This window comes from Cyrtonyx montezumae, unplaced genomic scaffold, assembly GCF_038088225.1.
Source record: "Cyrtonyx montezumae isolate F1298 unplaced genomic scaffold, pur_monq_1.0 scaffold_8, whole genome shotgun sequence".
Classification (NCBI taxonomy): Eukaryota; Metazoa; Chordata; class Aves; order Galliformes; family Odontophoridae; genus Cyrtonyx; species Cyrtonyx montezumae.
The window spans coordinates 56,547,116-56,574,416 of NW_027072089.1; the positions used below are offsets into that span (position 1 = coordinate 56,547,116).

A 27,301-nucleotide genomic window follows, 5' to 3' on the forward strand; every position below is an offset into this window, starting at 1 on the left:
CAGCCTGTGCCAGTGCTTGATCATTCTCAAAGGGGAAATGTGCTTCCTGCTGTGGTCCTGAGCAACCTGCTTCAGCTCCCCCTGCTTGAAGGTGATACCTTCTGGTAATACTCCTAGCTTTCAACTACTTTCAGCTCAACCAAATGTGATTTCTGTGTATTTAGTAATTTTCAGTGACTTTCTCATCCATGCTTGTTTCCACTCTCTAAGACCCTTGTACGCTTTTGGCATCTGTAGTTAACTCCTGGCCAAAGCACCTTCTCTCTTGCATCCCATATATATTTAAATCTGCTTAACTCTTCTTTCAGTATCCTCCTGTAGTAGAGGATGCAGTCAGCAATCGGTACCCATCTGTGTTCTTCATCTCGTAGATGTCTGTGTGTTGCCTTTGCATTATCCCTTCCCTTAGCTGAAGAAGCCTAATAAGGTGGGTTTGTATATGGAGCATTCATGCCATTTGTTGCAGTACTCTGATCTTCTTTTCACTTCTGCTCTATCCTTTTTGAGATGAGGAAACAAACACTCCATGTAATTCAAAGCACTACAAATCAAAGAATTATACAGTGCAACAGTAAGTTCTCTGCTTTGTTGTTTCTCCTCTGCCTCTTCCCAGTATTGAGTGTGTTTTCTTGTTTGCTTCTGAATGTTTAAACTGATGTTTTAACCCATGATAATCGTGCAGTCTCATTCACAGGTAAACAGCTGTGTTTGCTAAAGGAGGCCATCAGCTGGCCTTGCCATCTGATTCCTACATGCAGTGTAGGAATAAAGCAGTGTAAGTGTAATAAGAATAAAAGCAGTGGTTTTTATTTAATCGTTGTCTTCATTTCCAAATGCTTGATTGCATTCTTGGTGTACCAGCTTCCTCCAAATTGCCATCTAATAAATTCAGCAATAGTTCTTAGCCTGGAAATTTCACCAGTTCATGTTAAAATGCTAGAAAAGCACACACAGCTTCCTTCTTTTTTTCCTCTTGTATCTCAGCTTATACTGCTTTCTAGTCTTTAATGAGTCACTGCCCTTAATTTGCACTGATATTTTTCACATTTCATCTCCGGGCTGTGATTTTGATTTCCATCTTTTCTGATCAGAAAAAGCAGCAGTTTTTTCCTCTTGGTAAATGAGATTATGCTAGATTGGAGAAACCCTCTTTTCCAAGTTAAGAAAATCTGAAGGATTGGATATCAGGAGAAGGTTTTTGACCAGCAGAGTGGCTGGGTGCTAGAGCAGGCTCAAGAAAAGTAGTCACGGCATCAGACCTGCTGGAGATCAAGGAGCATGTGGACAATGCTCTCAGGTGTCTGGTCTGATTGTTGGGTGGAGTCACGAGTTGGACTCAATGATCATTGTGAGTCCCTTCCAACTCAGGATGTTCTGTGAGGAAACATGCAGGCATCTGCCAACTTTAGAAGATCTTTATGCTGTTTTGTTAACAACGGTTAAAGTCATGAGGGAGTGTTGCTTATATTAGCTGAATATTATGAAGATCTAAAACACAAATAGAATAAAATATAACAATCAACTATGAGGAAGTGAAGATTTTAAATACCAGCGACACCCAGCTATGACAGATTGAATTCTGTTCCACTGTTTGTCAAGGCTGCAGACTGGTATGGGATATTAGAGTGTTGGTTTAAATCCTAGAGGTAGAACAGCCCAGCATTTCAGATGTAGCAGAGAATTTTCAGAAGCTAGGGTTCCCATAGGCCCACGGTTTGCTGACACCTGCAAGCAGATAAAACAGCTGCTATCTCCTCTGTACAAAGAGCTCTGTTAGTACCTCATCCAGCTCTCCACCCCGCATAGCCAGTGACTGCCAGCTCTCACGGTGGAGGAAGTGGAGTTTCTCATCTTTACCTTCTCTGCCCTCTTCATCCTGCCCAGGCTTGCTACCAGCTACAGGAAGTGTCATGCAGTTGTGAGGCTGTTTGATCTCACACCCTGCGGTTTCCTCCTCCACCTGCTCCTCTTCTTAGTGATCAGATCAGCTATCGTGTAATGATGTGAACTCAGCATGTGTTGCAGCGTTGCTGGTGAAGCAGTCTCAAGAGTAATATGTTGGTGAACGGATGTGGTCTTCCTTACCTGTTCCTATTATTTGTTGTTTTAAGTAAATTAAAATTAGTTTTATTCTTTTTTTCTCATCATGAATGTTGGCTTCCAGAGGTAGATCATGGATAATTAAAACTTGTCCTTCCCATCCTCTGTCTCCTGTTTCGGTACACAGGTTGGAAGAGCATGGAAGTGCCAGCCTGGATTCCTTACAGGAATCTCATTACTTTTAGGACAAAGAGGGAATGGCCTTTCCAAAGAGGAAATTCAGGTTGGATATTGGGAAAACTTTCAGAAAGAGTGGCGAGGCAGTGGCACAGGCTGCATGGGGACAAGGTGGAGTCACCATCCCTGGAGGTGCTCAGGAACCATGTGGATGTGGCACTGAGGTAGGCTGGGGGTTGGACCAGATGGCCTTAGGGGTCTTTTCCACTCTGAGTGATTCTATTTACAATTCTACTGCCTCCTGATACGTTAATAGGGGAGGGAACTTCAGTAGTTGCTTCTTATGCATCCCACAGGGAGAGCTGTAAACATGCTAAGGGAGAGGCCGAGAGGACTTGGCACAAAACCATGTACAACCTTTGGTCTTTGAAGAGTACTGTAAAAAAGAATGGGAAGTATTAAGCCCAGATGATGTTTTTGAGATAAAGAAGGAAGTAGGAGGTAAGTGTGTGATTTGGAGATCTCCATATTAGAGAGGTGCAACTCTTCTGAAGTTAAAAATTTCCAAGTGTCATGTCCATGCCCTTCAGCTGAAGTACCAGTTTTGTCATTTAGCATGGGATGTTCAGATATAACACAAAGGCAGCCTGGTGTAATCAGCCTTCACAGATTGAATTAAGGCATACACACATAAAACTCCTTCCACAGAAATAAGCCATCAGCACAGATCCTGTTCACCTGAAGGATCCTATTGCTGCATGTTACTAATACCTTCTGCAGGTTATCTTAACTACAGAGAAGTCCTTTTTGTACTCAAGAAATGCTGCTCAACTATCTTATCACTTGCCTGTTTTAACTGTACATACAGTAATTCAGTAAAACTTTAACATGTACATGGCTGGATGCATTAACCCCACGGATTGTGCTTGCAGTGGCAGCATATATTTGTCAGCAGAATTTTTTTCAGGGCATACTCTTATCAGGAAATAGTTGCAATTACTGAACTAAATCGGTATGTAAAATCGTGGTGGTTTTGAGCTGCTTGGTTACTGCGGAGGCTCCTGACCCCAAACAGAATCTTTTTAAGAAAAAAAAAAAGCAGTGCCCCTATTCCTTATAAGGCATGGGCAGGCTTCCCTGAGTGCTGAGAAAGGGGCGGTAACGGGTTATTTCAGCGGAGTTTCTCTGGCAGTAGTGGGAGCAGAGTGAAGAAGTTGCGCTGAAATTACAAAGCCCATCCTCCGAGCAGAGAAATTCAGGCAAGAGAGGAATCATCAAGTGAAACTGAAGGAAAAAAAAAAAAATCACATCTCGATCATGGGAAAATCAGGTGGGCAAATGCTTTCGAGCAGTTGGCTGTGTATCCTTGCAATGGCACCGCTCGGTTTTGTGCTCCAAAAGCGTTACTAAAGCCTTAGTGGCTTTGCTATGAGCAGGCTGCTTTCATTTGTGCGTGTTGCTGGCTGGGAGGAGCGTTCTCTCTGACACAGTGAAATGGGTCTGCTTGATGAAAAGAGCCGGGAAAAAAAAAAAAAAGCAGCAGCTCCCCCCCACCCCCAAACCTTCTCAGTTGTATTTTCGTGTATGGTTTTCATTTCGTAGCTGATAACAGTTGTGTTCCGCTGCATGCAATAGTTTTATGGCATTCAGAAGAAGGATCATTTTAAATCTGGTAGCTTTAGAATTATGCTGTGTACAGCTGCAAGGCGAAGCTTCGTTGCAGATCATTGACAAACTGCTCGGAGGGGGAGGCTTTTTTATTGCCGTTCGAGATCTGGTTACAGTTTAACCAAGCATTGTCTGGCTGAGCTGGTAAGTTTTTTCCCAGCTGTGCAGATTTTTGCCAAGCCTCTCATCCCTGCTGGCTGCAGGCTGCCTCGCAGGCTGTATTCATTGCCTATGTGCTTGGGTTTGATGTTCTGAGTAGAAGAGAACCCCACTGAAGCTGCCTGGAAGTTGGAGACCTTGAGAGATCCCCTTGGGATCGATCCATTTTGTCCCACTGGTGCCAGAATTTCCCACAGACAAAAGCGTGCCTAGAGTCTGAAAATCAGTGCTCATCTTTTGAAACTGCAGTGAAACCAGATAGCTTGTTCTTGCGGTTGGGATGTTATTTCTATAACTAATCAGAGCCTGGTAGTGTATTATCTGCCTGTCCTATCCATCAGTAGCACATTTAGGATGTGCTCACTGCAGTCTGGTCCTTTGCTCACTTAAATCAGAGAACTCAAAGCTAACACTTTAATGGGCCTCAGCATGGATGCGTGCTTTTTTTTTTTTCCGAAAGGTCAGCATCCTGGTTGAGGTCTCAGCCCTCTGAGGATGTGATTGTTAACGGCTTGCTCTGACTCGGCAGTATGTGGCAGCAGGCCGATACCCAGTCCAGGCTTAGCACCACCTAGCTGCCAGTGTGTGAGCTTGGCGCCATTTCCCGGAAGCTGTGTGTTTTCTGAGAGCTTAGGATTTAGTGTATGACCTTACAACCACTTAAATGACTGTAATCACTAGGAAGTAACCAGTTCAGCAATTCCTCGCTAACGTCACAAGAAGTATGAGTGCCAGATGAGCCTTGCATCTGTGTGTTGCTTTGGCCAAATGAACGGGGCTAAAGCAGCTGAGATTTCAGCGTGCCACTCCCAACCCAAACTGATCTAAATCTTCTGTTTTAGTACGTGCACGATCTCTGTTTGCAGATTGCTGATACAGTCAGAAGGCAATTACTATCCTTAGCTGTTATTTCCTGCACGTTTGTTAGAGCACATTGGTTCTTTGTTCCAAAATTAGGAGCAGTGGCAGACCAGAAATTCCTTTCACAAAGGCTTGGGTATTGCTTTCCCCACTGAGAAGTTACACAAATAGAGCATGAGATCTAACTACACGTTTATAATTTTTTTTGTAACCTGTGTCGTACTTTTCAAGTTAATAGTGAACTGGGCCCTGGTTGCTGTTTTTGAGCTCTTTAAGGTATTTTAGGTGAAATATGAAGCTGAGAGATCCTGTCCTGAAAGTCAGCTCATTGACTAAACCCCATCTGCTCTTTCTACCAAACTGAAGTCTTTAAATTCCCATCTGAGATTGATGTTTGCCTTTGCATGGGTGAGAGCAGCTATTCTGAAGAGCACAGCTCTGTTTTGTGTAAGATGCTTCCCACTCCTGAGGACACGTAGCAGGCATGGGAGATGCACACAGATTTGTCTCTACTGGGATGTGTAATTGAAATGTAACAGGTAGGGATCTGCCCATCCTCTGGGTGACACCCAGAGCACATGCTCATCTCCTGGATCAGAAGAATGAAGAAGGAGATTGCCTGAAGGCATACATGTAGGGGTACTCTAATTTCTGTAAACTGGCACTCTCTGTTTTAGAACAAATGTCTTCAAAGCTGTTTCTTTAACTCTGTTTCTTTAGTGAATTTGTCTTGAGGTATAAGTATCCCCTTGGAAAACCAGCTCTGCTGTTTAAAATCTCAGTTCTTCGCAGGCATTTTGATTGGATCTCCCTAATGGGCTGTTTCTAGCTGCTGGATCACACTTAAAGCTGTATTCTTTGAGAGTACTATGACTTAGCATTGATTTTGCTTTACTTAGTAGAGCTGAACGCAAGAAGACATCGGTACCTCTGACTTAGCTTTTTTCCTTGGATGCTGCAGGCTGCTAAAACCAAATGCCAAGGCAAAAAAATATACTGGGGAGTATTTCAGCAGGAAATGAGCTGATGGTGAGCTGGCTGCTCTTTGTTGCCTTGTTGCTAGGGCTCCCGTCACCGCATGGCTCTGACCCCGTGCAGCTGTGCGTGGACGCCGGGGTCCTGGAGCAGCGTCATCCCAGAGAGGATATCCACAGCAGCAGCTGCCGTGGGCTGGGAAGGTGGTAGGGAAAGGAAAGTGTCATTTCTTCCACTCCCACTCCAACGCTGTGTGTTAGGGAAGGGACCTTGCCTTCTTTGCTTTTTAAGTGGAGGAGGTGGGGAGGGAATCAGTTAGTCTTTGACTTCTGGATGGTGAATGCAGAATGCTCTCAAAGAATGAGCTCAGTAAATACCGAGAATCTTTTTACAGTGCTTGGTTTCTTTATTTTCTTTCTTCCCACCACCCCTGCCCCCTGCAAATGTGGGTGGGGCTCCACAGAAGTGGCTGGGAGTTACCCACTGCTGCTGGTTGAGTCAGTTCAAAAATAAATAAGGGCCGAGAAAGGGCTTTAACAAGGAAAAAAGAAATAGGAACCAAACTCGGTGAAGTTTTCCTTATTGCTTTTAATCTCCCTTAGAACTATATGCTGCTTTTTAACTTTGAAGGTGGGTCTTTGGACCATGATTATAAAGGACTAGAGTGCTTTCTTCAGTGAGTTGCATCTCCAGCTGATGAAAGGTGAGAGCTTGTACTCTGGCATCTCAGGAGGAGGCAGCTGTAGCAGCTCCTAACAAAAGCACAGGTATACAAGAAAAATGACCCGTCTGCTTTCTGTGAAATGTGATACAAGCTGCCAACCTGACAGTGCATTTTCTGTTGTCTGGTTTTACAGAACCTAGGGGATAGAGAAAATCAATCTAAACTGCTAGTAACCAGGCATTCATGTTTGGTAACAGTGTGCCATGTGCGGAACTTAATACAAGTTACTTGCTGTTTTTTCTACACCAGAAAGAAGGAGTAGGAAAAGAACCTTTCAAAAATCAAGTTAATTCAATTAAAAACCCTGCCCTTCTCCAGCTTTTGTGTGTAGATGATACTATTTACTCAGTTCAATAAATGAGAAATAATGGAAAATCCTCTAGAAAGATAGCAGGCTTTGGCAAACAGTATTCAATGCCTAATCTTTACTTGTCTGTTGGATAAAATCATACTTTGGGCAGAGTGGAGTGGAGGAGAATACAGAAGCCATCATCCTTTGTAACAGTGTTTGCTCCTGTTTATTGTTAGATTAGGAGCCTTAGCTTCTAACATTCAAGGTGGACAAGTACCAAAACAGTGTGAAGTGGCTGACAAAGGATGAGACACATTGTGATGGTCTGTACTAGCCAAGATACCTGCCAAGATTTCTCATGCCATACAGTTGCATGTCCAAAAGCATCAACTCTCCTTTCTGGATCCCCCAGAAAATAATTCTGAAAAAAATAATTAAGCATGAAGAAAACTTATTACTGAAAGTCAGTGGAAACATTCAACAAAGCTTTGTTTCCTATCAGTATAATTGGTCCATTTGATAGTTTCTATCTTGTTTGGATTTGGATTTGCCTTGGTTACTGCCCTATGTACAGGAATGGAAAGTATGAGAAAAATAATCCACTTGACTGTAAGTACACAGTTGTTCATTACATATCTCCACAGGCCAGAAGAATATTTCAGATAGCTATTTTGGTAAACGCCACTCTGTTCTCCAAAAGATTAGCTGAAGTTTATCTACATTATGTTTTTACAGGCAGATGTGAGCAAGTTCTGCCCAGTCTTTGATAGCCTGAACAGAAATTATCTCTGAGTCAGACGGTGTGGCCTTGCTGAGGAGGAGGAGGCAAGGCCAAGACTTTGGCTAATAGTTCTGCTCTAGAACTGGCTTGTGTGCAGCAGGTTTGAGCCTGTAAGAGATGGCAAAGTCTTGGGTATTTTGTAGGAAGACAATATACGCCTATTTAAGACCACTGCAAACATTAATATCTTCGTTGACTGAGCTGAAGTTGTCAGGGTGAATCTTGACTTTGAATAGAAATTGTGTGAGCTTTGCCTGGACTCAGCTGTATGCTTGTTACATAGCTGCAGGAAATGATTACATTTGCTGTTCCAATGCCACCAGAGTAGCAGCAGGATTTGGAAGGCATCCTTCTAATTTTTATTGTGAAGGCTGACCCTGCCTATCATAAAATTGTAGAACTGGAGAAACACAGAACATCTGGAGTTGGAAGGGACCCATGAGGATCATTGAATCCAACCCGTGGCTCCACACAGGACCACCCAAAATTCAAGCCCTATATCTGAGAGTGACGTCTAAATGCTGCTTGAATAATGACTACTTGAGGCTGTGCCCACTGCCCTGGGCAGCCTGTAACATGGATCAACCACCTTCTGGTGAAGAACCTCAATAAATACAGTGTCAGAGAGGGAGGAAGAGAAGAAATAGAAAGCATTACTTCCCTTTCTCCTCCTGCGTATTGTGGTCAATAGGTCACTTAGGGCTTTGTTTTTCAAATCATATGTACCCTAGGAATTATGTCCGATTATATCTAAGAATGTTGTAAGGCCTTACTAAAGAGAGGGTTTCTTTTTTAAAAAGAAACAGGTTCCTTGCTGTCTGTCAAGAGTGTGTGTATGTGTCACGATTACCATATTTGGTTGTCCTCCTCAGCAGAATAGTGATAAAAAAATAACACTTTTCGATTACCTCTTATGTGCAAAGCCAACACTGACTTCTCAAGATTTGATGAGCAGTCATTTCCAGTCTTATGTATAATGACCGCTCCATGCTAGCAACTATTTGTTGAAAGGCTCGATGATATCAGCGTTTGGAGGGGAGAAGGACTCCAAGCACAACTCTTCTTCCTTTCACACACACTTTATCCCAAAAAAGTGAAAACAAGAACTTTGTCAGTAACTTCTGATTAGCTTTTCTTTCTTTATTTTTCTTTCAAGCTTATATATCAGAAGGCTGTACTGCTTTTCTGAGCTGAGCAGTTTTCAGGTTAGCAGGTGTTCCTTTTTAATCAGGGGAGTCAATTGCCTAGCAGTTTATAAAAGGCCTTAAGTGAGGAAGTAATCAACGCCGTCTATTATGGCAAGAATAGAATTTGCAATCAAACGGTGACATGAGTAATGTCATTGAAACATTATTACACCAGTGGTTTCATATTCTCAGGCACTGTGCTTCAAATTGGAAATGGGGGAGAACAAGGCGTTACGTCACATGGAGCAGGTAATGCAAGGTTATTAAGCTGACAGTTGGCTGTAGAGGAAACTTGGATAATAAGATGAGTAGGGAGTGTGTCCATCAGGTTCAATTAACTTGAGCGTTTTACTGTTGTCCCGAAGCTCATCCCGTTGTTAGCTTGTATAGGAAAAGTTAAGGCATAACTGAAGTGCAACAGACAATCTTCCTTCTGAAGAAGATTGCAATGAAGGGAAAATTATTCTGAGCAAACTGATTAAGAACAAGAAAGTTCCAGGAAACTTCCTATTCAAGCTTGTGTCTGATTATATACCCCAATTCCATTAATGCTTTTAAGCGATAATTTCTACTAAGTAAGTAAGTAGGAAAATTCAGGTAGGAAAGGAAGTAGGCTAGCAACAGCTATGATGAGTGCAGGGAGTTTGGCACTGAAGGAGATCAAGTTTTGTGTCTGGAAGTGATGCATGAACTGGAATGCTTAATCCACGCTCCCAAGTGACGCTTTCAGAAATCACATTAAGGGCCGGTCTTTGAAGACATTTTCTATCCCAGATGAGGAGCAGTAAGGTGCATTTAAGTACGCAGAGTAAGAAAAATGAAGTAATCAATCTTAGTGGCATTGCAGAGGCCACCCAGCACAAGACTACTGTGGAGTGTTAATGTCCTTGAACCAAAATGCAGAGTCAAAATGTAACAGAGGTGTACCTGTCTTCATTTAAGCTTTCTCCGTAAGCTAAACATCCAGCATTTCTCCATTGAAGAAGCTATTCTTGCAGTATGCTAGCTGTAGCTAGTTTCTAGAGAATCATTTCAAGTGAAAATAAAAATTGCTAATAATAGATATGCCAGGTATCTTAGGTGAGAATGTGGTCATTAGCTGAAGTTGCTTTTACTTAAGAATTTTGTTTGCTTCCAATCTGTTAATAAACTTTGAGAAGCTTGTCAAAATATGAATATCCTTAGTTATCTGGAGGACTTCTTGACATATTTACTTTGCAGTTCCTAAAGCTTCTCATGAATTTTCTCACTAAGTTATTGGGCATATTAGGAATTGTATTTGCTGCATCATCTTTCCATATTATATTACTACTAGAACAATTTTGCACAGTCAAAGGAGGCTGTAAAGATTTTAGCATTAAAGTAGAGCTACACTTGGTCCTAAAACAATCACTTTTATGTGTGTTTTCTATACAGTTTGCATTTGTGTCCACTCTGTGCATTCTAATATTTGGGTTCTTTCTGCCTGGATAATGAATGTTCCTCCCTGTGTTGTATGCAGAAGTAGTATGCGGTATCCTTGGTCAGAATGAGTCACATAACCAAAGTATCAGTTTTCTACATTCATTTCTACCCAAATTGGTGGGTTCCTTGAAAAGATATTTAGCATCTGTCTTCAGAAATGTGATCCTAGCTGTGACATGAGTACATCTCATTTATTTTGGGCAATGCACATGCAAAGTGGAAAGGTGAGATGTAGTCATGGTTTGAAGACAGATTGAGGCAGAAATGGTATATTTCTATGTAGGGTTCTACGTGAGATCAATTTCTTGCTGTGTCATCTTGCAAGGCTCAGTTGGTGACTGCAGAGGTGACACAGAACAGCTGGTATCGTGGAGGATGTGTTTGGATAGGTCACTTCAGTTGTGATGACCAATGTAAGGGAAGAAGAGAGCAGGAGAAAATCTAATAGCGAAAGTCAGCCTAGATGCTTCTGCTTACTTTTCCACACTCAGACAAGCTGAATAAAACTGAAAGTCTCAAATTTCAATCCGCAAGGTGTGTTCTGTACCACATCATGGCCTGTAAATTCATTGTTGCGTGCTGTTAATGTCTTAAGACAATGTTCCAGAAGAATCCACAGCAGAGGTAAATATTTGAATAATGAGAAGCAGGCAACTAAATAATAGCATTGTTTCATTTATTAAACTGTGTAATGATTCATGTTCAAAACCAACTTCCTTGTGGTAGGGAATTATTTTTTCTAGAAGCTGAAGCAGCCTATGTGAAGGGAAAAAACGTACTTCTCTAAAGCTATTTGGGAAGCTGTTCTCATTTGAGTGGGAGCCTGAGAACCCCCGTTAACTCTCACTTTTTAATATCTGGCTTCTTGGTGTATGGAACATTGATTAAAGTGGCAAAACCTAACAGGTATTCCAAAACAAATCTGAAATGTCTTTGGCAGTTGGGCGTCCCTCTCCACGCTTCAGAGTGCAAAGAATGAGTGGAGAGAGGGTGGTGTTAGCACATGAGCTTGAGTCACTGTATAGAAGTTGTTCTGGAGCAGACACCTTGGGAAAGGAAGGGAAAGGAGAAGGATGAGAGGGGTCTCTAGGCACAGTAGAGAGGTGTCTCCATGGCTAGAATAAGTGATCTGTTTTGCTCATGTCTTGTTGATCTTTGTAATTCAAGTTGTTAGTAGAGAGCTAGATTGTGCCATATATCTGTTAGTGGATGTATTGACAAAGCCTGCATTTCAGTAATCTTCAAGCTTTTCTTCCCTAGAGTTTTAATTTGTTATTATTTAAATAAAAACTTTAACATTTGCAGCTCAGATAGTATATGTACTATTTAATGCTGAGCTGATGAGAAATTAAGTCTAGGTGATAACAGCCACAAACTCCTATGCAGAAAAATGAAGCCTGGAGTATGTGATTCAACTTCCAAAGCTGCACATTTCAATTTCTTTGATTAGCAAACTATTTTAAAATGTCTCTACTGGAATCTTGGGCTCCTGCATCAGCAAAGTTAAGTCAATTGGCTGTAGGCTTGTTTTCCTCTGACAGTCACCTTAGGAATAGGCCATGACCTACAGACCACACAGTAGATGAGAGTTTTAAGATTCTGGCTCAATGGTATCAATGAATGACACTAAGGAGGATGGAACTGTTTCGTTACCTAAGAGTTAGTGGGTGCCTGAACACTGAAGTGGAGCTGCCTGGTTTCTTTGATGGTACCCGATGTATGGCACAGAGTTGAAGGAAAACTTAAGAGCAGGAATGTGATGGGCAGATCCCATTTCAACAGGATTTCTATTGGTGAATTCTCAGCTGTCTTATGACAACAATTCTGTACAAAAAGAAACAAAAAAAATAAACAACCTAGCCTGAAAGCATGTTGTTAGAGCATATATTAGGTACGCACTTTGGTGGAAGTGAGAATTGAACTAACTCAACTCCATACTCTGTTCAAATTTATAAAGCACTGAGTGAAACAGCAATGGCTTTTTACGTGCATTTGGACGCTGAGATTAATTTAGGTCACCATATTGTCTTAAGGCCGTTGTTAGAACCAGTGAAAATTCTGACAACAGCTAAAGTGTGGGCTGGGTAATTACCATAGAAAAAAGTTGCAAGAACAGTATATGCAAACTGACAGCTATACTGTGGGAGAATGCATCATTACAAACAGCAGAAGAGTGTACATGCTAATAAAGGAGGAGATGAGTGATTATAGTTGTTAAAATCAAGCAATGAGAGGAACTTGAGAAATCTAAGATTAACAACAGGAAAAACTTCCTAGTCATGAGATCTACTTGGGCTTTGAAAGAATCTTAAATGGAAAATGATGGGAGTCCTTCTTATTAGAATATTCATAATTATAGAATAGAATATATATATATATATTACAATGCTGATATATGTCAGGAATTATGTCACAGATTGCATTAATAAATCTGTGTCATCATAATGGAGTAAATACTAAAATATGTCACGGCCTGTCCAGAAGCTTCTGCAGTGCAGAGAAAGTGAAAACTGTCTTTCTGTTTTAAAGATACTATTCATGTTTCTCTGACTGTCCCAATACCCTATTCCAGGTTTCAAATTTATCTTGAAGCACGAACTCGTACAAGGTAACCAGGAAGGGAAGAGTTGTTTTCTTTTTTTTAGTAAAGGCAAAGAAGAGAGAACATTGAAGAGGACCTGATTCTCACTTATTCCGTTATCATATGATACCTAGAAATCTTGAAATGAGAGTCAGTCAAACTAACCTTAAATCACCTCCTTATTGAGAAAGGGAATTAGGTTCATGGGTTTTTTTTTCAATCTTTAGTGAGACTGTACCATCCCACTGGAAGGGTCTCGGAGTTCCTAGACAAAAGGCATAAATGGCTCATATCATCCTACTTGTGAGTAATGAGAGTGGCATACTCCTGTTTTTCAGTCCAGCCTTCTCCAGCATCTTCGTTTGCAGGGTATGTTTTTCTGTCTTCACTGATGTCTGTATTTGACAGACTTTTTGTCATGGTTTTATGATTTTTGGTACTGGTATTCCACATCATAACATCATGTAGTGCATTTAGAGTTAAAGAGTTAATGCTCCAGCTCCGTGGACCATCGATAGTTCCAGGTATGCCTGTCTCAGAAGAGAAGAACTCCATTCCCCAGAGGACTTTGCGATGCTTTGCGTTCTTACGTGTTTACGCTCAGAGGGAAAGATAAAAACTGTCTGCAGTCACGGGACTCTCTCTTCCCTTCGGGACCGAGCTCGGCAGTGGGTGTTTGTTGCAGCCGTCCGCCTTCAGCGTTAGCGTAAGGCCTTCGGTTTATCGGACACTCTCTCTCTCGCTCATTTTATTTGATTCATTTGCCTCAATTCCAATTATATTATATTATATTGTGTTATTTTTCCTTTCTGATATCTATTTAGTAAAATAGTTTTCCTCCTCAGATCGTTGCCGCTGTTTTGTTCCTAGGCCCATCTCCCTTCTCCTTTTCCCTTTTCCCCCTTCCCCTTCCCCGGGGTGTGGGCCCGTGGGTCCCCTGCCTCAATTGTCACGGTACCGGGTCAAACTGTCCTGCAAACCGTGACACTTTTCCAATTTTTTTGATGTGATTTCAGCTTCCAAACAATTTGCTGAAGAGGTCTTGAAAGCACACAATGACTACAGGAAGAAACACGGAGTCCCCCCATTAAAACTCTGCAAGAAGTTAAACAGAGGAGCCCAACAGTGAGTTCAGTCCTTTCTTTTCTCCGATGAGATTTCTGTTACTTTTATTGGCTACATCTGACTGTGCATACTGCAAAAATACTTTCCTTTTAACATGCTGGTATTCAGTGAGGGCTTACTGAATGGAAAGTGGAGGAATCTACTATTCTTGTCTCCCTATCCAACTCTTTTCTTCCCTTCTTCCTCCATCAAATAGTGCCTCCTAATCATATGTGCACTTCTCTGGTCACAAGAGTATAAATCTTTCTTGCATTTTCTTTGAGACACGGGCTCATCTGCTGCTGCTTCAAATAGGGGAGAAAATGACCTCTTCATGGTAGGAAGTGATGATTGGTCTTCCTGCTGTCTGATTTTAGTCTTTCTTACAGTAACTTTAGACCATTATTGCTTTTCCTCTTTGGTGCATATATGACAACGATTATTTCCTTTCTCTTTGTAGTAACCTTTTTCAAAGTAATTTTCATAAAATCATAGAATCGTAGAATGATTGAGGTTGGAAGGGAGCTCTGGAGGTCATTTGGTCTTCCATTTGTTTTCAAGCTGAGGAATAGAGCTTTGCAATACAAAGGAAATACGTGAAGGAAAATAATGCTGACTAAAACAAATGTCTTCCCATAAGAGCTAAATGGTGGCCAGTTGGATTCCAGCAAACATAAGTCTCACCTCCTGTTACATCTTCTACCATAACCATGCAGGGCTCATCATGCCAACTGGATCAGAACCAGAAAGACTGTAGTGCTTCCAGAGTGATGCTGCACTCTGCCGTAGAGATGCTTCAGTTCTCTCAGCCTAGAACAGAGATCTCTATGAGGTGTTGTGCTGTACAGCATACTGTGTACATGGCGTATAGATGTACCCTCTGCCAGAAATCAACTGTCATTTTTGTCTGTCCTTTTTCCACTTCTTTTTTTGACACACCATGATAACTGGATACAGTATTTCTGCGATGCCAGTGGCACATCTACATAACCATGTAATCTTGATTTTTCTTCCTGTTCTTCAAAGGTTTGGTTTTTTTCTGCTTTATCTGATGCCTCACAATGAAGAGGAGATTTCGTTGACTTGTCAGTCACACTTCTTTTCCAGCTTTTACAGTTGGATTGAGCAAATCAGTTTGAATGAATAGTTGAGATTATTCTGTCAAACATTGTTCCACATTTATCTCTAAGTGCTCTGTTGCCCTTTGTGGGTATATTTAGGGCCATCTAGAGTTCCTCACGATCCCCTCTGGTTTCAGCTGACTTTCCTCACTGTGGTAAATAGTTGGAAGCCTTTGGTAACTTAACTTATAAGTATTAAAGGGATGTTCAGAAACTGGCGTAATTGTTTGATAGCAAGAACCAGAGAGGTAAATGATGTGTAATCTAAAATTCAAGAGCATCAAAGAGCTTCACTTTTTCTTTTGGGTACATCTGGTGTCTTTGTTGAAATGTGTCTGATGTATCTCTGGCTACTTAGCTCTTCTTCCCTGTCTGTGTTGAAAATGGTCTGTTTTCTACTATTTTCAGTCTCAAAAATCAAGACAGTCTAACTGAATTGACTTTTAGATCCCTGCTTTAGGATGAGTGAGTCACCCTCAGCAGGTGTCTGTTTATATCTGACTGTAATGAAGCATAGGGTGATGATCTCAGATACAAATCTCATGTTTTCAGCTGCCTAAGCAGGAGGGAATTAATCACCCTTTGTCTCAAATCCTTGGCAACTTTGTCCCAGTCTTACCTCTTGCTTGGAATGTGCAAATCCTTGAAGAGGAGCAGTACAGGACTATGGTGATAGAGGACATGATGGAGTATCAAGAGATCCTCTAGTTCAGGATCTAGCAGACTCACAACTGGCAAGCTTTCATTATTTCTAAACTACTGGAGGCAGTAGTATTTTCTTTGCTTTCTTTTGTGAGAGGAATAGGGCAAAATGAAATGAACCTAATGACTAAAGTACTAGCTTGGGCCAAAATGATCAGCTAGGCAATCCTGTCTCTGACAGATGCCAGTAATCCAAGGTGGGGAAAGAAGCAGCAGAATAAGACATATGTAGTGATTCTTGCTCTGTTATCTTCTGGAAATTACAAAATTATCTTCTTTTGTTTTTTTTTATAATGCTTGAATATACACTCTGAAAATTTCTCTAGCTCTTTTCAGATCATCATGTGCTTTGGTGCCTGCCACATTGGTGATAAGTTTTGTAGCACACTATGGAACAATTGTTTTGTCTTACTTGACATCTAAATCTACCTGATGATTTCTGCTGCCATGAGAAATAACAAATTTTCCTTTGAATGTGGATGTCTCTGTACTGAAGCCTTTCCAGTGTTGACTAAAGAGAACAATCCTTTTACACATGAAGTTATTTTTAATCCCATTGTAATAAGACAATTGAAATACCTCCCACATTCTCATGTGTTAACTTCTATAGAAACAATGCTTCTTATCCCTGTGCTGGTACATGCATAGGGATTTGTTGCTTCCAATTCTGCCTGTGATCTCTTTCTCTTTCACACTCACTTTGACTAAATCCCAGCTTCAGTCTATTTTTCTATTTCATCGAGAAGTTAAGTTAATGCTGCAGAGTTTTTGGAAGTGTTCTCTGCTTATCAGTTAAAACTGGTTTACGTACACTTTCTGTTTTTTTTTTTTAATAGTAAAACACGAGTAAAACATTGAAGAGGCCCCAGGACTACTGCAAATATATGCTGGAAATCTCCATCTAGAGTTACAGAGAGTCACTGGCTGTCTCCTGTTTGAGACAAGCTTGGATTCTGCTCCTTTTCCCATATGTACACCTGATTTGTGGATTATCTGCGTGCTGATTTTTGAAGCTATGTTAACACTTGTGCAAGTTACTCCTGAGTAACCTGTGAGGGTGCCTGGAAGTGCTGGGAGTTGACATCTGTAGCAACGCTTACAGATGCTTCCTTTTCCCTGTTAAAGTTGCAGCTAAGGGTGGTCTGTGGATTTCCAGGTGCTGGGCAGAACACGGTGAATGGAGATCTGCATTCAGATCAGCCATAGCACAAGCTCTCATGAAAGACATGGAAAATGGTCTCTGGACTTTCCTTCTTCCTGAGCCCTAGAGCTATATGAGCTTCCAGCATCAGAGATTTGCTGCTGAGTAACTTCACTTAAACCGACATCTTCTAATGGGACAAGGGGAAGTGGTTTCAAACTAAAACAGTGGAGGTTTAGATTGGATATAAGAAAAAAGTTTTTTTATGATGAGAGTAGGGAGGCACTGGCACAGGTTACCCAAAGAGGTGGTGGATGCCCTGTCCCTGGAGACTCTCAGGGTCAGGCTGGATGGGGCTCTGAGCAGCCTGATCGAGCTGTAGATATCCCTGCTTATTGCAGGGGAGTTGGACTAGATGACCTTTAAAGGTCTCTTCCAACTCAAATTATTCTGTAATTCTAGCATACTTTGTTGGCATTCCTTTTCCTCTACCTCTCTGTACACTTTGGCTATGCTCTGTAACACAATGTGTGCATCCCTTTGCTAGGTATGCAGAAGAACTGGCAGCCTCGAGGGTCCTCAAACACAGCTCTGAGTCTGCTAATGGAAAATGTGGAGAAAACTTGGCCTGGGCATCCTACGATCAACCAGGTAAACTTTCTTCTCTTGCTGTCTTGCAGACGCCAGATAAGTGGCCTGTTTCATGTTCTTTGGGCTCACAGCATGAGTGAGCTGGATGTCATGGCTGGTTGCAAGAGTACTGCTGTTTCCTCCACTTCCAAAAAGCAGCCACTGCCACCCATGGGCATAGGGTGCTGGCATGCAGACACCTATGTGTGCTGAGAGCAAGAAGCACAGGTATGCATTGAAGGGGTGAAGCACTGTGGTTATATGGTTGAAAGGATTACGTCCCTCTGAAGATAGGACTTGGTGCCTTAGGTTGCTCCATATGTCCCAGCTGTGGACCTACTTTCAATTCTGTTTCTAAGTCCATGAGAGTCTCGAGAGAAGGAAGCTGTCAGTGCCCTGTTCTTCACCTTTATCCTCAGTGTGCCCTAGCCTGAGTAAGTGCTGACTGTAGGCCAACTGTGGTAAGGAAAGTGGAAAAATGGCAATTGCATACTACACAGCAGTTCCGGTTTTGGAGGTGCGGAAACCAAAATGACAAAGACAAGTGTGTTAGGCAACATCTGATCTCTTCTGCTCTGTCAGTAAGCAGAGGCTTTGAGCCCTTTTCCTCGCCTTCGTTTCAGAAGATAAAAGTTCTCTGTATGTTTTTCTGATCATAAATGTAGCACATAATTGGCAGCCTTCCATTGGGATGCCCAAGGAGCTGAATTTTGGCTATGCTGGCAGCCTGCGGTGAGCACTCAGAGCTGTGCTCAGCAGGCTCTTCCCCCTCCTTCCTTCTCCAGCATGCAGAGTTAATGCCTCTGCCTGCTGAGAGAGCAGGTGGTGTGTATTAAAAGTGACCGCTTGCTTTCTTTATTTCCATCCACCCTTGGAATTCCCAGTGCAGTCTAGAGGAGAGAGGAGCTCATTTCTGTTGACTGTAGGTCCTGTTTTAAGGACCTGGAAGTTTCAGTAACTGAATTTTAGGCCCAGGAGCACTGCTGGATTCCTTTGAAAGTGCCAGCTGTAGCCCCTCATGGGTACTTTTTCATACTGAAAAAGCAACCCAGGGTGGAAAAATCTCAATTGGATCTACTAACATTTGGCGTTCTGTCCATTGCAAGAGTCTGAGGTAAGACTTCAGAGCAGCATAGGAACACACAGATGTGTGGCAAAATTTGCACAGTGCCTATGACTCACTGACTGAGCTTACTTCCTTCTTGTTTGTGCTGATGGCCTGTGCTCTTCCCCTGAGGTTAAAGAAACAGAATTCTCGTTCAGAGGGCTGGAAACAAAACACATGGATTCTTCCATAAATTATATAACACTAGTCCTTTTTTGGATCACACTTGTTTTCTTCTATGCACTGTTTCCATGCATAACTTTCCAGTTTTGATCAGTTTTTATTGCTATTTTTTATTCATAGGATTTACTGCCTTCCTGAGAAAAAGCTACATCTTTTGTTCTGTGCTACATTTCCTATGTGTCAGGATGAGTCAGAGTATCAGAGTAAGAAAACTCCTTGTTCAGAGAAAGCTCTTCTGTCCAGGCTTAGTTGTCATCTGTGTGGAGCTGGTTAATTCTTCCTCTTTTTATCAAACAGTTCCCTCTGGATAGTTAATTTGTAGCCTGCTCAATGAGGCTGAAACTTGTATTAGGCATCTATTCAAGGGCTTAATAAGGGGAGCCTGTCTTCCTCCCCAGATAAAGCAAAACTCGATAAACCTCCAGCTCACTGCGTTTTCTCTCTAAGAAAAGTGATGCTATTGTTTATTTTGACTCTTATTGAGTTCTGTGATAATTCCAGAAGATAAATTTCTTGTTTCAGAGATGATTAATCTTTAGATTATAAGAGCCTTTCAGCTTCACCCCCCTCCTGGCACAGGAATTTCTTACACTCTATTCAGGATTTTGGAATTACACAGCCTAAAGCTGTAGATGGAAATATAATTTATCCCTGTAAACCAAGAAATAGTCGACAGCTGCTTCCTCCTTCCAGTTCTCAGAAACTGCTCCATGGCAGACTTTTCTTTGTTCACGTAAGTGAGCTGTCATCTGCCACTGCTACGACAGAGAGCACAGCCTGCCTGGGCAGCTGCACTGTGTCAAACTTCTTAGGATGCCCTGTGTCATTTCTCATTTACAGGGAGGCTGGAGGCAAGCACTGAATGATTTAATTCTGGTTGGGATGAATGTTGTCATGAAGTGTGTGTGTTGTCCCTGAAAACACTGCAGCTGACGAACTCTGGGGAGTTTGTAAGAGAAATTCACTGCGTGTTATTACCCAAATCTGTTTCGGAAGGAACCCAGGTTTGGCTACAAAACCTGGTCTAGTGTGCAGAGCAGCACAGGCACGTTCTGCCCCAGCCCTGAAGGAGCATGCTTTGACACACAGATATGATTCCTTGAGGCATCTGTGGCTCTCCATTTCTCTCCAATACCAGACTTTCACAGTACTGCTAAAAATCTGTCCATCCCTGGAGGCACTCAAGACAGGGTTGGATGGGGCCCTGGGCAGCTGAGCTGCTGGGGACAGCCCTGCCCATGGCATGGGGTGAGGCTGTGTGGGCTTTCAGGTCCCTTCCAACACAAACTGTTCTGTAATCCTATGATTCTGTGAAAATGAACCTTCATAAGAAGTGCTGAAAGTAGAGGATTACACCCTTTGAGATAACTTACGATAGAAATTTAAATTCACCTCTCTTGCTTCCACAGAAAGTGGAAGGGAAATTGGTAACAAAAGCTAGAAAAACACTAAAGGAAGGATGTGAGGATTGGGATACTTGGTTTGTAAGTAGATTTCCATGGTGCTTCCCATTGTCACCCAGAGGTGTGACCTGTGTGCTCTAATCTTATTGGAATGCTTTTAATACTTTTCTCAGTGAGGTGGCTTGAAAATTTAAGGCTTCTTTTGTATAATGAGGGTGGCCACAGAGAAATTCAACATTAGGCAAGCAGAATACAGTAATTGGGCTGCTATGGCCTTGTACACCCACGTCCAAACAGTAGTGAGGCCAAGAGTATATTGCCAGGTGTGCATGCACGGGTGCACATAGACAGAGTGCACACGTGTGTATGTATGTTCAGGTGGCCACAGAGATCAACATGGGCAGGCACAGCAAGTATTTACATGTACAGCATCAATGGCCTCATCCTGTGCCCCTTTCTGGCCCATCAGGATGAAGATCTACTGTTAATATAAATGTATAAATGTATAAATGATATATATATATATACACACATATATTTCCAATAATGGATTCTTAAATATATATAATAAAATATGATTCTTGATGTAAAATAATGCATATAAAATATATTCTTTTCCCAGTAATGGGAATATGGGTGCCTGTACGTGTTGGGCTCAGACATCTGGTCTGCCCAGTAACTGCCCCTGGATCCCAGTCTTCCTAGTTGCTTGCAGCTGGACGTACAAACCTATGGAGCTGTGGTTTGCTGGTACCCTCTCACCCATGCACACCCAGCTCTCTGTGCTCCCCTTCTCCCATAGTGCTGATGCAGCCCATGAGACTGAGATTCAGCTTGATTGGAAGTGAACCAAGCAGGTCATCAGCCAGCTGTTGCTAGGAGAAGGGTGGAGCTGAACTACGCTTCCATAGAAAAAGTGTCAAAACCGTAAGTGTGGTTTACAGCAATGCAAACAGGAAGGATGTTTTAAAAAAAATAGTGATGTAGTAACTGGTCCTGCAAGTGGAGCACCAGAAAAGGAACTGCTGCCTTGGCTGTAAGATAGATCTGCATGGTTTGGATAGAATTAAACTTCTGTCATTTCTTCCAGAATCCACAGCGATGGAAGGGGCTAGACTCAGTGCTCTGCTGACTGCTGTGCTGTCCTCTTTCTATTCATTTCCTCCAGCCCCTGGGAAGCCCATGGGTCACTGGGCTCACCACTGTTTTCCCATAGTCCCATGTGTACCAGCTATTAGTTTGAACAGTTCTTTACTGTTCACTTGCAAAAAGTTGTAAGCTTTCAGGCACCATGGCTGCGAATTAACACACTGTAAATTGTGTTACATAACTACGCTTGTCCTTCGTGAGCAGGACTGGAGTATTCTTTTACCTGATGCCATTGCCATCTTTTGGGAATTAAAGCGTTATCAGATTTTCGCATTATAGTATTCTTTAAATTAATATATATATGCTTTTGCCAGAGCTTCTGTGCCTCTTGTGGTCTTTCCATTGTGATGAGCTTGAGTACTGATCGCACAGGGCCTAGGTCCACTTCTTAGAGCTACAGTAGACAGCGTGGGGCTGACTCTCTTGGACTACTCTCTATGCTCTGTCATACTACAGGAGAGACTGAAGTGCTAGCAGCGGTGAGAGTGCAGTCCTACATTTGCAGAAGTTCATTTACATAGTGTAGTCACTTAAGGACTTGTATGTACAGAGTACATATGCTCTATGAGGTCTGACATGTCTGCTGAAACACACTGTGCTTCTGTTCAACAATGATTTGTTTAGCTTTTATACGGTATGGTTTTTGTTTTTTCCTTTGACTTACACGCAGATTGCTCTTGGCAAGTTTTTTAGTCTTTTAGCTTTACTTTGAGTAGCAAATGAGCAGGTATTGTATTTGCTTTACAGACTCTAGTCATTAAGCAGGTCTGCTGCGCTTGTTGTTTGGCACTGGGCAAGCAGGGAAAAAAGGAACCTTCTGTTACCCCCAGAACATTTACTTTGGGAATCGAGATTTGTTTACTATGTTTTTATATAGAAAATATAAATAAACTCATGAAGCAAGTCCCCTTCCTGACAAACAGTGTGCTATGGATAAGTTCCTAGAACTTCCAGTTCACAAACCTCTCAGGGATGGCAGTTCACTCAGTGTTTTCTTCCCAGTGACAGCTCCGACAGCCAGGCTGCCAGGCTAACAATGCCATCAGTTGAGCAGATTGCACTCCTAAGTTGAAAAAGGTTAACAGCTCAGCATCTGACTTCTAGAACAGTGCACGTTTAAGACTTTTTGCTGCGAAATAGCAAAGCGTGAGTCACTGTGGCTCTGCAGCCAGCGGTCCGCCAGGGACAGGCGTTCTTCATGACGGTAGTCTTGACAGCTTTGGCAGCTTGCTCTGGGATCAACTGGCCTTGCGTTATACTTCCTGGAATGCTAAGCAGAAATTTCATTATTGATGTAGCACAGGGAAAAGCCTGCTCCCTCCTCCCCTCTCCCTGTCTGAGACAAGAATTTCCTAAGAAACAGTAATGGAAAAGACGTAATATTTGACTTCTGAGTGCAACTGCAAGTTCTGCTCTGAGCTTCTACCCTCTGTGCTGTCTGTTCAGTCAGGTTCATTGCAGACTGTCAGAATCTGCTCTCGTCTATCAAGTTCCTGAACTGCTCAGCAAAAGGAGGGGAGGGTTGTTTCTTTGGCAGATGTCACAGTTAGAGACTACAGACATGTAGCATTATGCCACTGGCCATAGTTGTGATCCTTGTATAGCTGTGCTTGGTGAACCCCTCTGATGAAATGAGCCAGTGCTGGACACAGATTTCCGTACACTACCAGCTCCTGTACATGTATATTTTATGTGTTTGACTGTAACACGCTGAGCTAGAGAGCTCAGAGTGGAAATTCACAGTGGCTCAGGTGCTGTGTAAAACCATTAAGAAGAACAAATGCACTCAGAAATTTCAAGTATGATCTGCTGATGGGAATACAGAAAACTACAGGATGTCAGGAGTGTCGTTTGTCTTTGGTTTGCTGGCAGCTGTAAAGGGAACATCTTCATACACCTTGTTCCACAGGTGGGAGGGCTCACTATAAAAAGGCCCCTGTGCCCTTTTGTCAGAAAACCTGGCCCAGCTCCCCAAAATCTTTTCAAACTCATTCCAAGACAGAGGAGCTGCTGAAAGTAGAAACGTCATGACAGGAGCACGCATCCAAGATTTAGGAGATGCATCTTCAACTACCTTCCAGGCTTACAGTTATACAAGATTCTGGGCAGACAAAAAACATGGACTCAATGTGTTAAATTGCCAGGCTGTTAAACATTTAGTTAAGGACTGCATGGATCTCTGCTCATCCAGGTCCGAATGCTGTGCCACACTGACCTCTTTTGTCTGAGAGATTTTCTGACTTCAACCCTGCAAAGTTTTAAGTGCATCTGAGAATTGGCTTGTGGTCCTGTTCACTGAGCCGTTGGTGGCAGTGTTTTGCTCCTCATCAGCTCCCATCTTACCACAGAGATCTCCCCAGAATGGGAAGGTCCTATTTCTGTATCTGTTTGGGGCGTTGCTGCCCTGGATCTGAGCCAGCCTGTGCCAACTATGACCATGTCCCTTGCACCTCAGTGAAGAAACTGACCAATTGTGGTTGCATAGGGGACCTGAGACCTCCAGAAACTGATGGCATGAGGTGGTTAACAAAAAACATCAGACTGATTAGTAACTGTGTAGCAACAGCTGTTGCAAAACAATAAATACTCCATAAGTGATGTGCTGTACGGTGTTACCTACATTTCAGCAGCACTTTTTCAGTAAAAGACTGTTCCTTCATGTTCCTGGAAGTTGTGCCTTGGGTTGTATGGGTCTTGCCAGCTGTTGACTGAAGATCATAGAATCACAAAGGTTGGAAAAGACCTCTGAAATCATCCAGTCCAACCGACCATCTATCACCAGTATTTCCCCTCTAAACCACATTTCTTAGTACAACTTCTAAACGTTTCTTGAACACCTCCAGAGACAGTGACTCAACCACATCCCTGGGCAGCCCATTCCTGAGCACTATTTCAGAGAAGAAATCTATCCAAACATCTGAGCTGAAGATCCTGCTGGTCAGACTGTAAGTGAACTATGTTCTTGTGTCTGCATTACCTGTCCTGATTCCACATTTCTTCTGTGTTTCAGGGAAGGATGTTGCTGACAGATGGTACAGTGAAATAAAGAATTACAGCTTTCAAAACCCAGGGTTTTCTTCAGGGACAGGTAAGTTCAGACCAATCACCTCCTCTTCAGAAATAGAGCTTTTATTTTAAGAAATCGCCTGCTCTATTTGTTTTGATATTTTTCAAAAATCTACCTTGTTCTTAGGAGAACAATATCAGAATTTCCCCAAACTTTTGTGTTAGAAACTGACAGAAGGGTAAAAGAACCTGCGAGAAAATAGGATGTAGACAATATTTATATGTTTTTTCTTTTTGATGTGTTGTATTTTTTCTCTCCAACTCCAAAGTTTTTAGAAGTCAACTTATTTTTAAAGCAAATGAATTTGTAAAAAAAAACACTGAAGTGAGATGATACAGATGTCTCACTAAATGCAGAGTGCCACTGTTTACATTGGCATGTGTCTCCTGCCAAGATGTATCACTACAATTGCAGAGATTACTTCAGCTGTAATTTGGAGATCGGTCACGGGTCACTGACTGCATGTTATCAGCCCAGTGCTGAATGAACGTAAGAACTGTTCCTGGAATAATAATTGAGCAAGAGATATAACTAAGCTTGTTAGAGATAAGGAAAATCTTGTTTTTCTCCCATGGGGCTTGTCTGCACAGGGGGGGAAAACTGGTAACACAGCCTACGGGTGGCCATTAGAAGTAAGCAGAAGAAGCCACAAAAAAGCCCTGAACAGAATCATCTTGAATTGTTGCCCATACAGACATAATAGAGAAGGAAGAAATGGTAGAACTGCTATTCTTCCTGCAGGAAGTAAACACTGTAATGTCTTTGTGGAATTTTTTATCGGCTGTCCATCAAACTCCTTCTTTCACGATTCTCTTACTAGATGTTCTCATTTGGGAATGGGACATAGAGCTGGGAATGCTAATGTGGAACCAGGTCAGAGCAGGCTTGTTCAAAATACTAGATGTACTTCTTTTCCATACCTTCAGTGGGCTCTCCTGTTAGAGAAAAAAGCAGTTTTGTATGGCTCTTTCTCCCCATCCCCCTCAACATGTTTGAAGGAATAATACAGGTTTAGTACCTAAAACATCAGCATATGTTTCTTTGTCTTTCTTCAGGTCATTTCACAGCCATGGTTTGGAAGAACACAAAGAAAATGGGAGTTGGAAAAGCGTCTGCTAATGATGGTTCTACATTTGTGGTAGCTAGGTACGATCCAGCTGGAAATGTAGTAAATCCAGGTTACTATGAAGAAAATGTCCTTCCTCCAAGAAAATAACCTTTCTTTAGAGGTAGTCTTATTGCTTAGTGTCAAATGAACCTAGATTTGGACTTAACAGTGTTTGAAGTGAAGTACAATTCAATGAAATTTCCTGTTGGGTACTGCTGCTCACTTCTCATTGAAGAAGAAGCAATTACATGTTGCTCGAGTCAATCTGCACATTAGATCCCTGTTGTTTCTGAGGAGACTTCAGTTTATCTGAGGATGAAGTATATGCAGCATTTCCGAGGGGTAAAACTTTCTGAGTTGTTCTTTTTTGTAGTAGCTTGCATGAACTTTGTGTCGGCATGTGAGTATACACATGTTGGATGTCTCTTTCTAAACATTTGTAGCTCTGTGTAAGCTGAAGATACCAGCTTGTAACTATATCATGTATTCTGAGTTTCCAAGTTTTTGCTAACAAGTGCAACTTCTTTCCTCTGTCTGTACTTTTTACTACTGTGGGGTCTCATCCCTACAGCTTGAACTTATGCAAAGCCTCCTGTATGAAAGTTAGACGTATAAAATGTACACGTATAGAATCTGGATGTATGCACTTTCATTAAAAGGATCTCACAGAACACTAAGACAACACTGGCAAAGTTGCATCTGTCAAGCAAGCTCATGTGTGACCAAAAAGCTACTAGAAGTGCTTAAATCTTAGCTTTATATTTTAGGTGCTAATATTCAAAAGCTCAACCCTATCTTACGGTTTACAGAAAATACATTGTCTTATAATCAGATTGTTTACTTCCCTTCCAGAAGAGCAAAGTACTGCCATTTCTCTTTGATACTTATACACAAAGTAAGTTTCTTTGGGAAATATCTTGCATTCCATTTCACAATAATTTATTTTTATTTCCTAGAGAATATCTTCTGCAGACATTAATGTTCCCAAATCATAATTAAGAGAAGTGTACTCTTAGTTCATACTATTCAGTAATAGCAGAAATGAATCATGTGCTGGAAAGATGCCTTGAAAAAAAATCAGGCTTAATTTCTTAAAAAGAAGGCAGACAAAAATTCTGAAGATTTTTTTTTCTCTTACCAAATATGGGTTTGCACTTTGGCCATGTTCATGTACCGTGCTTCAATTTGGGGTTTTCTTTTCTGTGTTAAAGTTTCTTTTGACTTCTGCTGAGATTTGGTTCATGAAGAGTGCCATTGCAGAAATACTTATTTGTTTACACGGTTGTAGTAAACTGCACTGTTACGGCTTGATGATATGTCACTGTGATGCTGTATATTGCAATCCTGTTGCTGTAACCAAGAATTTAATACATATAACGAACATCTGAGAATTATATATTTTTGAATATGAATTATTGAAGTCTTCGCTGTTACCTGAATCTTCATTGAATAATCTTTGAATTTTATTTCCAAGACATCAACATAGGACACTATTACTTAAGTAATAAAGTGCAAAAAAAAAAACCAACCCAAAAAGCAGCAAGTAATCTAGTCCAGGAAAGGCAAGAGACCTTCTAACTCCTTGAATGGTTGGTGTATATGTCTAATTGAGTGAATGAAGTCAGAATGTTTCCCTGCTGCCACCTGGTATGTTTTTTTTTATGTCAGAACCGAGAAGA

General features: G+C 41.7%; 1 protein-coding gene across 1 annotated transcript; it reads left to right on the top strand.

The window, feature by feature from the left end:
- The first annotated feature begins 3,365 nt into the window (after window positions 1-3,365).
- On the top strand, window positions 3,366-26,933 carry GLIPR2 (GLI pathogenesis related 2). Its single transcript, XM_065753115.1, has 5 exons — window positions 3,366-3,547; window positions 13,926-14,034; window positions 17,525-17,628; window positions 24,458-24,535; window positions 25,570-26,933. The coding sequence occupies exons 1-5, from the start codon at window positions 3,535-3,537 to the stop codon at window positions 25,728-25,730; spliced, it is 465 nt and encodes a 154-aa protein (XP_065609187.1). The 5' UTR covers window positions 3,366-3,534; the 3' UTR covers window positions 25,731-26,933.
- Window positions 26,934-27,301: the final 368 nt, after the last annotated feature.

Coding starts and splice junctions, on each gene's coding strand:
- GLIPR2 (XM_065753115.1), top strand. Junction 17,629..24,457: donor GGCATCCTACGATCAACCAG/GTAAACTTTCTT, acceptor TCTGTGTTTCAG/GGAAGGATGTTGCTGACAGA. Junction 24,536..25,569: donor AGGGTTTTCTTCAGGGACAG/GTAAGTTCAGAC, acceptor GTCTTTCTTCAG/GTCATTTCACAGCCATGGTT.